At 34.3% G+C, this 12,404-nt stretch overlaps 1 protein-coding gene across 1 annotated transcript; it reads left to right on the top strand.

The window, feature by feature from the left end:
• Nucleotides 1–2,017: 2,017 nt before the first annotated feature.
• LOC128239431 (dynactin subunit 2-like) lies at nucleotides 2,018–10,488 on the top strand. Its single transcript, XM_052956058.1, has 13 exons — nucleotides 2,018–2,079; nucleotides 2,526–2,597; nucleotides 3,318–3,414; nucleotides 3,534–3,595; nucleotides 3,962–4,060; nucleotides 4,336–4,496; nucleotides 4,738–4,882; nucleotides 5,368–5,436; nucleotides 6,007–6,045; nucleotides 6,801–6,950; nucleotides 7,180–7,282; nucleotides 9,240–9,331; nucleotides 9,504–10,488. Exons 1-13 carry the CDS (start codon nucleotides 2,044–2,046, stop codon nucleotides 9,585–9,587), a joined length of 1,209 nt encoding a protein of 402 aa, XP_052812018.1. The 5' UTR covers nucleotides 2,018–2,043; the 3' UTR covers nucleotides 9,588–10,488.
• Nucleotides 10,489–12,404: the final 1,916 nt, after the last annotated feature.

The following is a 12,404-nucleotide window of genomic DNA, read 5'->3' as shown; positions in this document are numbered from 1 at the left end:
ACGTACTATGAACGTACCTCCGTTTATAACGGAATGCTATGAACGCACATCCGCCGCCTACAGCGGACCGTTACACTAATCCGCCGCCTACAGCGGACCGTTACACTTTTTTTAAATATGCTGTTACAGAGTGAACTAGGTAAATACCATCTGAAACACCTACCTGTGGCTTTAAAAAGATATATTTATATATTAGTTTTTTAACTGGACTATTCGAAGAATAAGCTAGGCGGGCTAAACTTTCCATCCCGGCGTCGGCGTCTGGTTATTTTTTCCTACGAAAATTAATGTTAATGTTGAATTTCCCATCATTATGAGCTCTTTATAGATATATTTATATATATTTACAAGTTATTTTTCCGCTTAACCCATAAGTCTCTGCATGTATATCGGCACTCATAAATAATGTTCTGGGGCCATATTCATAAAGCATCTTAGTTGTTTGAATAATTGCCAATATTTTAAGCTGAATTAAGAAAAACATCAAATCGGATCAATTGGATACTAAAAATATACAAATAAGCAAGAAAATTGTCCAAATAATAAATTCCACGAAGAATATAGGGTATTCAAAATATTCGTTGGTAAAATTTCGGAAACACTTTCAATTTTATGGTTTGTAAAATGCACTTTTTACGTATTTTTTATTACGATATAAAGTGTGGCAAGTCATTATGAGTGTTCAAACTAATACTGACGTCTGGTACACTTTAACAAATGTTGATATATACGCTCAAGTATTGGCTTTGAAGTCCACGATTTTGCAAAAACGTTAGTAATGCAATTCAACAAAAGGCTGTTTTGTGATTGGTTGATTGCCATTATCATGTGATGCTACCGATGTATATGTGTATTCTGTAAAAGTTAAAATATCCATCAGATTACTTTGAGTTCTTGTGGGCGAGTGGATTTGATATCAGTTTTTTTCTTGCCTGTACCACAGCAAAGGTTTGCTCCGCATTACAACCAGGCCCCAATATCACGAAAATACTTAAGTCAAATCTCAAACTCAGTCTCAACTCATTTCACCATATAAAAGCATAGTATTTTCTTCAAAATCTTGCATGTTCTATGCTTGTTGAAAACATAGATTTTGTCAATATTTCAAAGAAAACTAATTCTAGAGCAAAAAATATACTTGAGTATTTTATAAAGAATACAGAATTATACTTATAAATAAATACATTTTAAATACAATATATTTCCCTTGGAATTCTACCAATGGTTTTTATCAGGATATTCTATGATAGAATGGGCTTATAAAACTGTAAACAACATATTTATATATTTTAATAAATTTTGATGCTATGTAATAAAATGTGTTGAGACTGAGTTACGACTTAAGTATTTTCGTGATATCGGGGCCAGGGGTTTTATGTACTTTAATTGTATTTTTTCTTGCAACTGAGGTATAAATTAAGAGTAAAGTAATTATTATACTTTTTTTAGATGCAAAAATTCATTTTTGGTGCCACAACATGAGCGAGTCCCGTCCATGGGCGGGTTCAGGATTTCCGGCGGTGTTAGAGGGGCGGTGGAAGTGCAACAATAAACGTTCGCTCCCTTCCCAAAGAATACGAACAGTACATGGTTTTAACGGGTAAATTGGGACTTGAAGTCGCCCCCAAGGTCTTATTGAGACATTTTAGTCTGTAATATTGCATTTGAGTGAATTATTCATATTGCCATTACTGAGATCGGAACCCTCTATATTTGATGAAGTATGTCAAAGGAAAAATAATCAATACATTTTTTTTTTTATCTTAGAACACCTTGATTGAAAGCAACATGATGATGATTGATGATGATGATGATGATGATGATGATGATGATGATGATGATGATGATGATGATGATGGTGGTGGTGATGATGATGGTGATGATGATGATGATGATGATGATGATGATGATGATGATGATGATGATGATGATGATGATGATGATGATGATGATGATGATGATGATGATGATGATGATGACGAAGGTGGTGGTAATGTTTTGATGATAGAGACGAAAACATATTTTTACCGTCTCGCATTAATTATGGCTGACCCAAAATACGCCAAATTGCCAGGAATTGTAAGCTTAAGCAAGCCTTTTGGCTTTAGTGAATGTTATGATCTCTAATGTTTCAACTACTTCTTAAATGCGATTGAGTGGCATTTGACTAATCATAAGTAAAGTGTACTTTATACGAACACTCTATGTATTGTTAAGTGGGTGGGGTAAAATGACTCACACCCACAGACGGTGACAGATTGTGATTGTAAACATTCACAGTGTTATGACTATGTTTTAAATAATAATCACTGCAATAATGACTTGTCTTCCAATGTAAGTTCACTTTAAACCAGTTTGTAACAGACTGCACAAATTGCTATGTGCACCCGTCAGTCTTCGAACCCACAACTTCTCAATCTGCATGCGGACACTCTGCTGCATATAAAAGCTATCTCTAGACTATAGTGTCGCTATGTGCATATCAAAAACCCAGTTACAAGTTGGCTTTTGTTAATTCTTTACAGGATCTGAATTCCCCAGATGTTTATGAAACCAATGAACTACCTGAGTCAGAGCAAGGGATTCAGTCAGAGCAGGTATGTACTGTCAGATATACCTACCCTACCTTCAAGCAAATTCATCCATCCATCCAGTTATAACCAGAAACATGCTCTATGTAATATGTCCCTATTGAACATGTCCCTATGTTCATGTGTATGAACTCTTGGATAAATTTTATATTTTAAAGTAGAATAAATTAAGAAAAAAATGTTTATAAAGAAAAAATGTGTAAATGTTGTAAGATTTGTATTAAGTATTCAGTCGTTTTAATATGCATTTTATTTTGGGTCTTCTTAAGAATAATTCCAACCTGCCAATTGGGACCAATAATACAGTAATCCTTCTCCCAGCTGCCTACTAAATCATTTAGATGACCAAAAATTAACACTAACTATAACTTAGTTACAGTTGCCTTGAAATTACACATGTATAACCATTCTAAAATGCCAAACCAAATTTGCACAAGTATAGAACATAGATGAAATTGTAAAAATGTATGTTAGTAATTGTTCTTGGGCCTGAGACTTGATGCAGAGCTGTTAACATTGTCTGTAAAACCCTTCCTGCTACATATATTAAGTTATGTTTTACTGAGTCAAAGCAATTTAATGTTATTTGAGGGATTCTACTATTTCCTGTGCTGGATTGCCATACATGTATTCAAAATATTTCTAAAACCAACTGGGTAATGTACTATTGTTTTATTAGTTTAACTGTTAGATGTTATGGTGATGTTAGATATTACTTTATTTCAGGAAGAGCTGCCAAATGAAGCCATTGAGAAAGTGGAACTGAATACTGATGAAGCTTACAAGAAGTTTAAGGGAAAGGGTGTCCATGGAAAAGACATAGGTCAGTCTATCCAAATTCCCATTGTCACTAAAATCAATTATTTAATAAAAAAATATTCTAAGCTATGGAGATGTTGATAACTTTATGGTTCATAGACAAATGACCTGTATCTTTTTCAGATTTTTCTGACAAGATCACAGTTGGCAGACGGATGGGATATGAGGCTGATGACTATGAATTGGTGAATAAACTAATTTCTCTTTTGACATATAGACTGAACGCAGAATATTTGTCACTGTTTGTTATTAACAAGAACATTTAACAATACAATTACTTAATAAATTAAAGCTCATTTGGATTAGTCAAAATTTTAATGTTAGCTTTATAAATATGAAGGTTTTTACATAAAACATAGTTATCATTAAATCTGACTCAGAAAGAATACACAATTTCTTAAGATAAGTAACACATGAGAAATACGTGTTGTACCAGTATCCTAAGCGTACGTAAAGAAAAATGCAGACTCAAATTGTTGTAAATAATTGAATTATAAACAGTAACAATTGATGTAATTTTAAGATTTTCATAACATTTCTATATTCACCAGGCTGGTGAGGGAGAGGGGAAGATAGAAACTCCGCAGCAAAAGTTCCAGCGGCTACAGTCTGAGATTAGAGAGCTTACAGAGGAAGTATCTAGGATCAAGGTGGGATATTTAGCCTGTTTTTTGTTGTTGTTTTTAATAAAAAAAGTTTTACAAATTCATACAAGTCGTATACATGCATAGTCAATGCTTTTGAATTGAATGCATTTCATAGGATTTAATTTCATGGCCGAATTTCTTTTTGGAAACTGCTTGTTGACTGCAGATATAAATGTAAAAGTTTGTCACCTCATTGTTTTGGGAGTTTGGGTACAGCATCAACTCCTTCATAATAATATGTTATAGGGACCATTCTATATCTCCTAATGTTCCCGCAGGAGAATGTCAAGTCTGAATCGGCAGATGAGAGGTTATCTCCTGTCCAGCTGGGCAAGCAGTTGAGTTACCTACAACACCAGCTGACTGACCTTCACCTTGAAAAGCTTCTTGGACCTGAGGCCTCCATTGACCTTTCTGACCCTCAGGGGGCGCTACAAAAGTAAGGGCTAAGAAGTACATTGAATGGGTGCTACAGAATGTAAATTTTGGTCTGAGTCTTCCAATGACTTTTCTGTAACAGAGAGTTGTTTTCTCTTCCTGTTTGTACTGAATCCCGGTACTCTACTTATCCCTGCGCTGTTGGCATACAGTCAGATTGTTAAGAGAGAAGTTAAACAAACCTTATGGGAATAAAGATCAATAACAAAGTGCAAGATGGTCATTCGTGTGCTACATTTCAGGCGTCTTCTTACCCAGTTAGAGTCGTTTAAACCAGATACCAAACAAAAAGCCCCTGGCAAGGAAGTAGTAGCAAGTAGCGGGGACCATGTGACCTATGAGTTGTTCTATAGACCAGAACAGGCCCAATTCAGCAGAAATGCCAAGGTATTAGCACAGAAGGGGTTGGGAATAATAGGGCAGACCATGACATCTGATACTACGGTATCCAAATAAGTATTGTTCAGAACTTTGATTATGTTAACAACAATACATTGTCATCATTGTTAATTTTTAAATCTTTCCTGCTCTGGAAGTTAAAAAGATGAACACTTGTGATCTGTAAATTTTCTGACAAGATTTGAGACAAATGCATCTGTTCATTTTCAATTATGTGAGCATACCATCATCTATTTTATGTTTAAAAGTTAACAATGATGTTCTTAATAGCTATAATAAAGTTCTGAACAATGGGCCCAATACCTTTCATGAGTAAAATAAAAATAAAGAATTTTGCTGAAAATAGTGGGGGGGGGGTTAAAATAAGGTCATAGGTGAATGTAACCTCTCCTCTGTAGTTTCCATCATCATATTATTATGACAGTATTTCCACACTGGCTTTGTAGTATGATTCATATTGCAACCATTTTCAGCTTGCCAGCCTGGAAGAGAGGCTGGAGAGACTGGAAGCTGCCATGGGAAACACCAATCAGGATAAACTGGTATAACGTATGGGATGAAAGCATGAAATAGGATAAGAGAAGATAAGAGTTTGGAAACATTCAGTCTGACCTATATGTATATTTGAGAGGGATATTTTATGTTATGGAATTAGTAGGTGACCCGATATGGGATATACGGGGCAAAGGAAACCATATCGGATCACCTACTAATCCTGTAACATATAGATCACATCGACAACCTGTTTACATGTTTAAATGTTTCATTTATTCATCGGAATCGGAAAATTAACGCCATTTTGGTATGATTTTTTGTGACCCAATATGGAAAAATATTGGGTCACCGCATGACCAGTCCTGGACCAATGGCGTTGCGTCATTTATGTTTGAGGCGTTATATAATATTGATATTGATACAGTGTAAATTTATCGGTTCACACATCTTTAATGGCAGCAGACAACGACTAATACAAGAAATGTATAAATTTTGTTTGTCAAGCTATCTTTTTTCTCATTAAATACTGCCTCACTCAGATTTTGAAAACCATCTTGGTGTGTATCTGTTAGTTTGCTAAATTTGTTAGTAATTTCAATACTATGCTTTTTCTTCAGGGATTGCTGACTGCAGACACAGATAATAAGAGTCTTGTGGTAAGTGTTTTGGTTTATCTAATTTTGTTCTGAATTCATGGTATTGCCCAAAATCCACGCAGCAGTTACTTCCCTTTGCAGTACAGTAATCAATGCCAACAACAGTTGAACTTCTATATCATGTGATGAAGATTAAAATTAGCTTGCCATGTTTAAAGTCTTTAAATATTTATTTATTTCAAATTTATTTCAATGCATAGGTATAAAACATTTTTTTTGTTAAATTAAAGAAAGAAATATGTCAGTGATTTGAAATAAAATTAATTTCTTTAAAGTGAATTGTTGAAAACCTGCTATTTTTCATATGCTGAGCTCTTATCTGCGTGTCACGGGAGATTGCTGCATAGGAGATTGTCTATTGCCACTTACATAACTCAAAATTATGGTGACATTGGCAGTGTTCCCCACACCTTTGTCTATAGTTAGCTCTCTCAATCAAACTGAAACTGCCTTGTTTGTACTCATGAATGTTTTGGTGGTTCGAAAAAATTGTTCTTCTCCAATATTTTAAATGCAATCACCAATTTGTACATTAAATTTTCATTAAACATGCTAGCAACTGGTTAGTTTGGAACATTATTACTTTTAAATAATACCTTACTGTTTTCAAAAAAAATATTTGAGGAGAAGTATCTGTTGTTACCTTTAAGCTGTCCTTGTATGACCACACCATCCAGGAAATAGAAGGCCATTTAACCATCTGCTCTTTTGATTGGCACAGACCAAAAATATTGGGTATCTTTAATTATTATCAGGGAGCAGTGGCAGTTGTGAACTCCAAGTTGTCCTTACTGGAAGCGACCAACATTGAGCAAGTGGAAGTGCGGTTACACAGCGTGCTGCAGAAACTGGATAAAATTGCTGAAAAGAAAAATACACAAGAAGATGCAGAGAAACAAAATAAGGTAGTTGTGAGACTTGGCAGAGCTATACTTGAAAACTTCTACATGGAAGTTTACTTAACTTAATACAATGAAAGAACATAAGAGGAAGTGCAGAACCATAACTCTGGTATAGCTAATTACATAGTTATTGCCCATTGTCTTTTTTTCCTTGTCCAGAGCATAACTTTGTCATTTGTGATTCCTGTGACAGCTCTAGTTTAAGTTCATATGTGTACTTATCTCATGGCAGATATCGGAGTTATATGGACTAGTCAAGAAATGGGAGGCAACTGCAGATGTGTTACCTAAGGTTGTGGATCGATTATCTGCTCTTAAAGATTTACATGAACAAGGTAAGTGCAAAGCTGATAAGCCATATAACTCACATTTAGGATCATTTTTTTTTTGAAGAAACAAGTAGGATGTCCATTTCAAAAGCCCACTTGAAAGGGTCACTAGGTATTAGGCCTATTTAGTAGAAGATGGGTACATGTTGGGTTTTTTAAAATGGCCGAGGAGGCAGGTATAAACGCAGACAAAGCCCTCTGCAACACTAGCATATTATTTTCCTGCTCCTTTGAGCTTGATTAGGAAGGGTCCCCCAGACCCAACCAACTTACAGTAATAAACCATGATCTTTTCAAAACAAATTAAACCCTACATGTGTGCAAAACAGATTTTATTAGCTCGACTATTCAAAGAAAAAGGAGAGCTATACTACTCACCCTGGGGTTGGCGTCACACCTTGGTTAAGGTTTTGCATGTAAGCACCTTTAAGTCATTATCTCAGTAAATACATCAGTTATTGCATTGAAACTTTGGATATGTATTCCCAACTATCTTACATACTAAATTAATGAAGTTAGATAACAATTATTTGAATATAATGCAAATAATAGGCCTTTATTATTTGACTTAGAAATTCTGGTTAAGGTTTTGCGTGTAAGCACACGTAGGTTAATATCTCAGCAACTACTTGAGGTATTGCATTGAGACTTTATACAATGGTAGTCAACCATCCAACCTACTTAATTAACCAAGTTAGATAACTCTAGTTTGCATTTATTGCAAAATAGTTGCTCTTTATTATTCGACTTAGAAATTCTGGTTAAGGTTTTGCATGTATTAAACCACATTTAAGTCAATATTTCAGCAAATATATCATGTATTGCATTGAAACATTAGATACGTATTCCCAGTTAACACTCTTTTGAATATATTGCAAATTATGGGCCTTTATTATTTGACTTAGAAATTCTGGTTAAGGTTTTGCGTGTAAGCACACATAGGTTAATATCTCAGCAACTACTTGAGGTATTGCATTGAGACTTTATACAATGGTAGTCGACCATCCAACCTACTTAATTAACCAAGTTAGATAACTCTAGTTTGCATTTATTGCAAAATAATTGCTCTTTATTATTCGACTTAGAAATTCTGGTTAAGGTTTTGCATGTATTAAACCACATTTAAGTCCATATTTCAGCAAATATATCATGTATTGCATTGAAACATTAGATACGTATTCCCACTTTTTTGAATATAATGCAAATTATGGGCCTTTATTATTTGACTTAGAAATTCTGGTTAAGGTTTTGCATTTAAGCACCATAGGTTAATATCTCAGCAATTACTTGATTGATTGCATTGAGACTTTATACAATGGTACTCAACCATCCAATCTACTTAAATAACCAAGTAAGATTTGCATTAAATTAAAATAATGCCCCCTTTTTTATTCGACATAGAAATTCTGGTTAAGGTTTTGCATGTAACCACTTTTAAGTCAATACCTAAGCGAATACATCATGTATTGCATTGAAATTTTACACACAGGCTCCCATCTATTTAACCTTCTTATTTAATCAAGTAAGATAACTCTATCTTTTATAATATATAATTTTTGCCCTTTTATTATGCGACTTAGAATAGGTCTTGCATGTTAGCACACATAGGATAATATCTCAGCAACTATTTGATGTATTGCATTGAGACTTTATACAATGATATTCAACCACCCAACTTAATTGAATAACCAAGTAAGATAACTGTATTTTGCAAATAATTGCCCTTTATTATTAGACTTAGAAATTCTCGTTAAAATTTTGCATGGAACCACATTTATGTTAATATCTCAGCACACCATGTATTGCATTGAAGTCTAATCTTACAGTGATCCATGCATGTTTCGCCTAAACGTTTCAATCCTTACATTGAAAAGCGGCGGAATAGTCCAGCGCGCTGTCTCTGTGACAGCTCTTGTTATTAGATCAATTGAATGTAAAATTATCTGCTCCATACCTATTTCAGCGCTGCAGTTTAGCCAAGCCCTGACATACCTAGACACAACACAACAAGAGATTACTGCCAGCCTCAAGTCACATGGGGACATGTTGAAACAGGTATTGCCATCATCCATAGTGAAGCCATTAGTCTTATTTTTGGTTAAGATCATCGCTCCTAGAATTCTTGATCAAAATTGCTTCCAGATTATTTTGGGAAAAATATAGTATAATGTTGTATTGAGTAAACTAACGAGTTACCTTAAGTTACCGTTGAATGTGTGTGTTTCAGATGCAAGGTGTGATGAGTGAGAATGTAACGAGCATAAAGAACAACTGCACCAGTATAGATACCAGAATCTCCTCCTTAAAATAAACTTTATTCCAGTGTTTAGTAATGTGTATTTATTTTCCATTGTTGGTGATATGTTGCGGCTTGTAACTTATGTCATTGTATCTTTCAGATTTTCTTTTGCATACAAATGGCTCTTCAGATAATGGTGTATTATTGTTCTTAAATATCTAATCTCTTCTCAAAATGTGATGATCAATGTATTTGACCGATTGTTCAGACCTTTGTTTGAGTTAACAACGTGATTAACGATATTGTTGTTAACTTTTAAAGGTAAAATATTTGATGATGCGCTGATATACCAGTATTCAAATAAAACCAGTACAGCTGAAATAGTTGTCTCAAATTTTGTAAGGAACACTGCAGATCACACGTGTTTTAAAAGTTAACAACTATGCTGTTTATGACATTGTTAACATTGAATAAGTTACGAACAAAAAATCGGCGGAATCGCTGGATCATCTAATAAATGTTAGCTGTTATAGAAATTCAATGATTTTAGCTTTTTTTCTGTTTTGTTCTTATTAGAAGCTTGTTTCGACTTAAGTTTTCATACATCAGAAAATTGGTTGAAATGTTCTTGCAATGATATGAATGATAAAGTATGTAAGGCTTTTAAAAGTTCCCATTTACTTATTATTAATCATGTTCATACCTATATGTGCAATTTAAGCTTAAGTAATGTCATTTATTATTGTATGTGGACAATTCAGAAACTGACAATGTGCCCTGTTAATGCCAGACCATTGAATGCATAAAGTACTGGGTGGATATTCATAAAACATGATTAGTGGTTGAGCTGATTTCTTAAAAAAAAATAACAGTCAAGTATGTATTTTCAATAAAGTCAATAAAAATAAGGTATTTCAGAAGTTTTGTACTGTATGACCAGTGAGATATTAAAATTTAGAAAGTGTCATTACTTTATAAATACTGGCCGTGTACTCTGTGTATAGAAATTTTGCAAAATGTAATTTGGCCTTCTGTTAAAAATGTTTTGTTTGCAATCTGGCCATGCTGACTCCACAACAACAACTCCTACTCTAGTGTTCAGTTATTATCTTGGTGTTTGTTGTTTTAAGCTTGTTTCAGTTTTTTACCAGATGAGGTATTATAATGACCTTGACATGGACTTCTTGCAAAACATTCAACCTTGCCACAACTCGGTAACTGATTAAAATATTAGTTTTTGAATATCACGTAGCTGTGCGGTAATAATGTGTACTTACTTTAGTTTTTGAATATCACGTAGTCTTTAACACTAGCGGGTTCAGTGCCTCTGCCTCCCACACACGCCCACCCACCCCTATATCTTTTTGTTTAAATTGACCATGTTAATCTGTCATGTGGTAGATAAATTATGTGTAAAGTACACCAAAATTTACCATTCCAGACAAAAGTAGTCCATGTAGTTCTCAAGGGAGGACCAGCATCCGCCCCTCTTGACATGTTAAGAGCCTCTTCAGGGGGGATCCTTGGGGAAGATGGTCCAGTGCATCCCCCATATAACGTCAAACCCGCTCCTGTTACGAATGATTTCATACATGTATATACCTATCGATCTTCACAAAAAGGGAAGGTATCGCCACTGCAAGAAAGGATGCCCTGGTCTCAATTTCAATTACAATATGTTCAGCATAAACCCATGAAGTAATTTTGAAGTAAAATGAGGTAAATGTAACAATTATCCTTAAAATTGTATGACAATATGCTTTTGGAAGATGGTGAATAAAGTATAAAAATGGTGTTATTTTTCTCTAAATAAATGTTCGTTTAAGTGTGTTTTAAGACTGCATCATCGTGAATCATATTTCCTAATGAGAATGTGATGAACGTGAATCGAAATTACTAACAATATACATGCACTTTTCAATCCGAACAACTAGACTATATAGACGGAAACCCAAGTCTATTTACAAACGTACGTGGAAAACCACTGACCTACATGAAGTGACCGCTGATATATGTGGGCGACAGATACTTGTGGGCATTGAGAACATTGAAGTCGAGTGTTAGTGCAGCAGAGTGGAGTGTTCTACGGATTGGAGACACATAGGTGACTACAAGAAACCGTTTCTTGTTTATTTCAATATTGTTTATACATTTTTATTCATTTGTCTAGATTTCAACGTAAACAATTACGTTTAAACCAGTCGACATCTGTTGTCTGAGTTTAGGGCAGCGATCACAACCATTTATACCCGAAACATAGTACACAGTGACAGTGTAAATGAATTCATTTTTTTTTATATATATACGATTATTTTGAACTTAAAATTAGATTTATCTGCACTTATTAACGGATACATATATAAAAAGTCGAACTGTCATAACTAAAATGGATTCACTTAGATTGGATATTGCATACAAACTAGTATTTGTTTTCAATACGGTAACCTACGACATGCTAATGTTGTTTAAGGTTACTTGGATACTCGGGATACTTTGTTGAAGAAGCGGTGTTAAAACGTTGATGTTCACGAGGAAATGTTACATAAACGTTTTAGTGGAGGAATAATTAAAACATGCCACCTTAATTTTCAATATTTTCCCGTTTGGGGGTGATAAACACTTTAAAAGTGACATAGCCGTTTCGCTTGTACTCTATTTAAATATGGAGAAAAATAATGATTGCAAAAAATAACTGCATATAAGATACCCTGAAAGTGAATTTTCACACTATGTAATTTCTGAAGGTGTGTGTTCACAATATGTAATTTCTGAAGGGGAGTTTTCACACTATGTAATTTTATTTTGCTGTAAAAAATAGTCAAAACGGAAAATGTTGTATAGATTATCTGGTAAGTTTTTGAGATACTGACGGGATTCTGAACGTTCGAA

Source organism: Mya arenaria, chromosome 1, assembly GCF_026914265.1.
Source record: "Mya arenaria isolate MELC-2E11 chromosome 1, ASM2691426v1".
Taxonomy (NCBI): domain Eukaryota; kingdom Metazoa; phylum Mollusca; class Bivalvia; order Myida; family Myidae; genus Mya; species Mya arenaria.
Note: the sequence above shows the minus strand (reverse complement) of the source record. Positions and strands in the feature narration are given on the sequence as shown.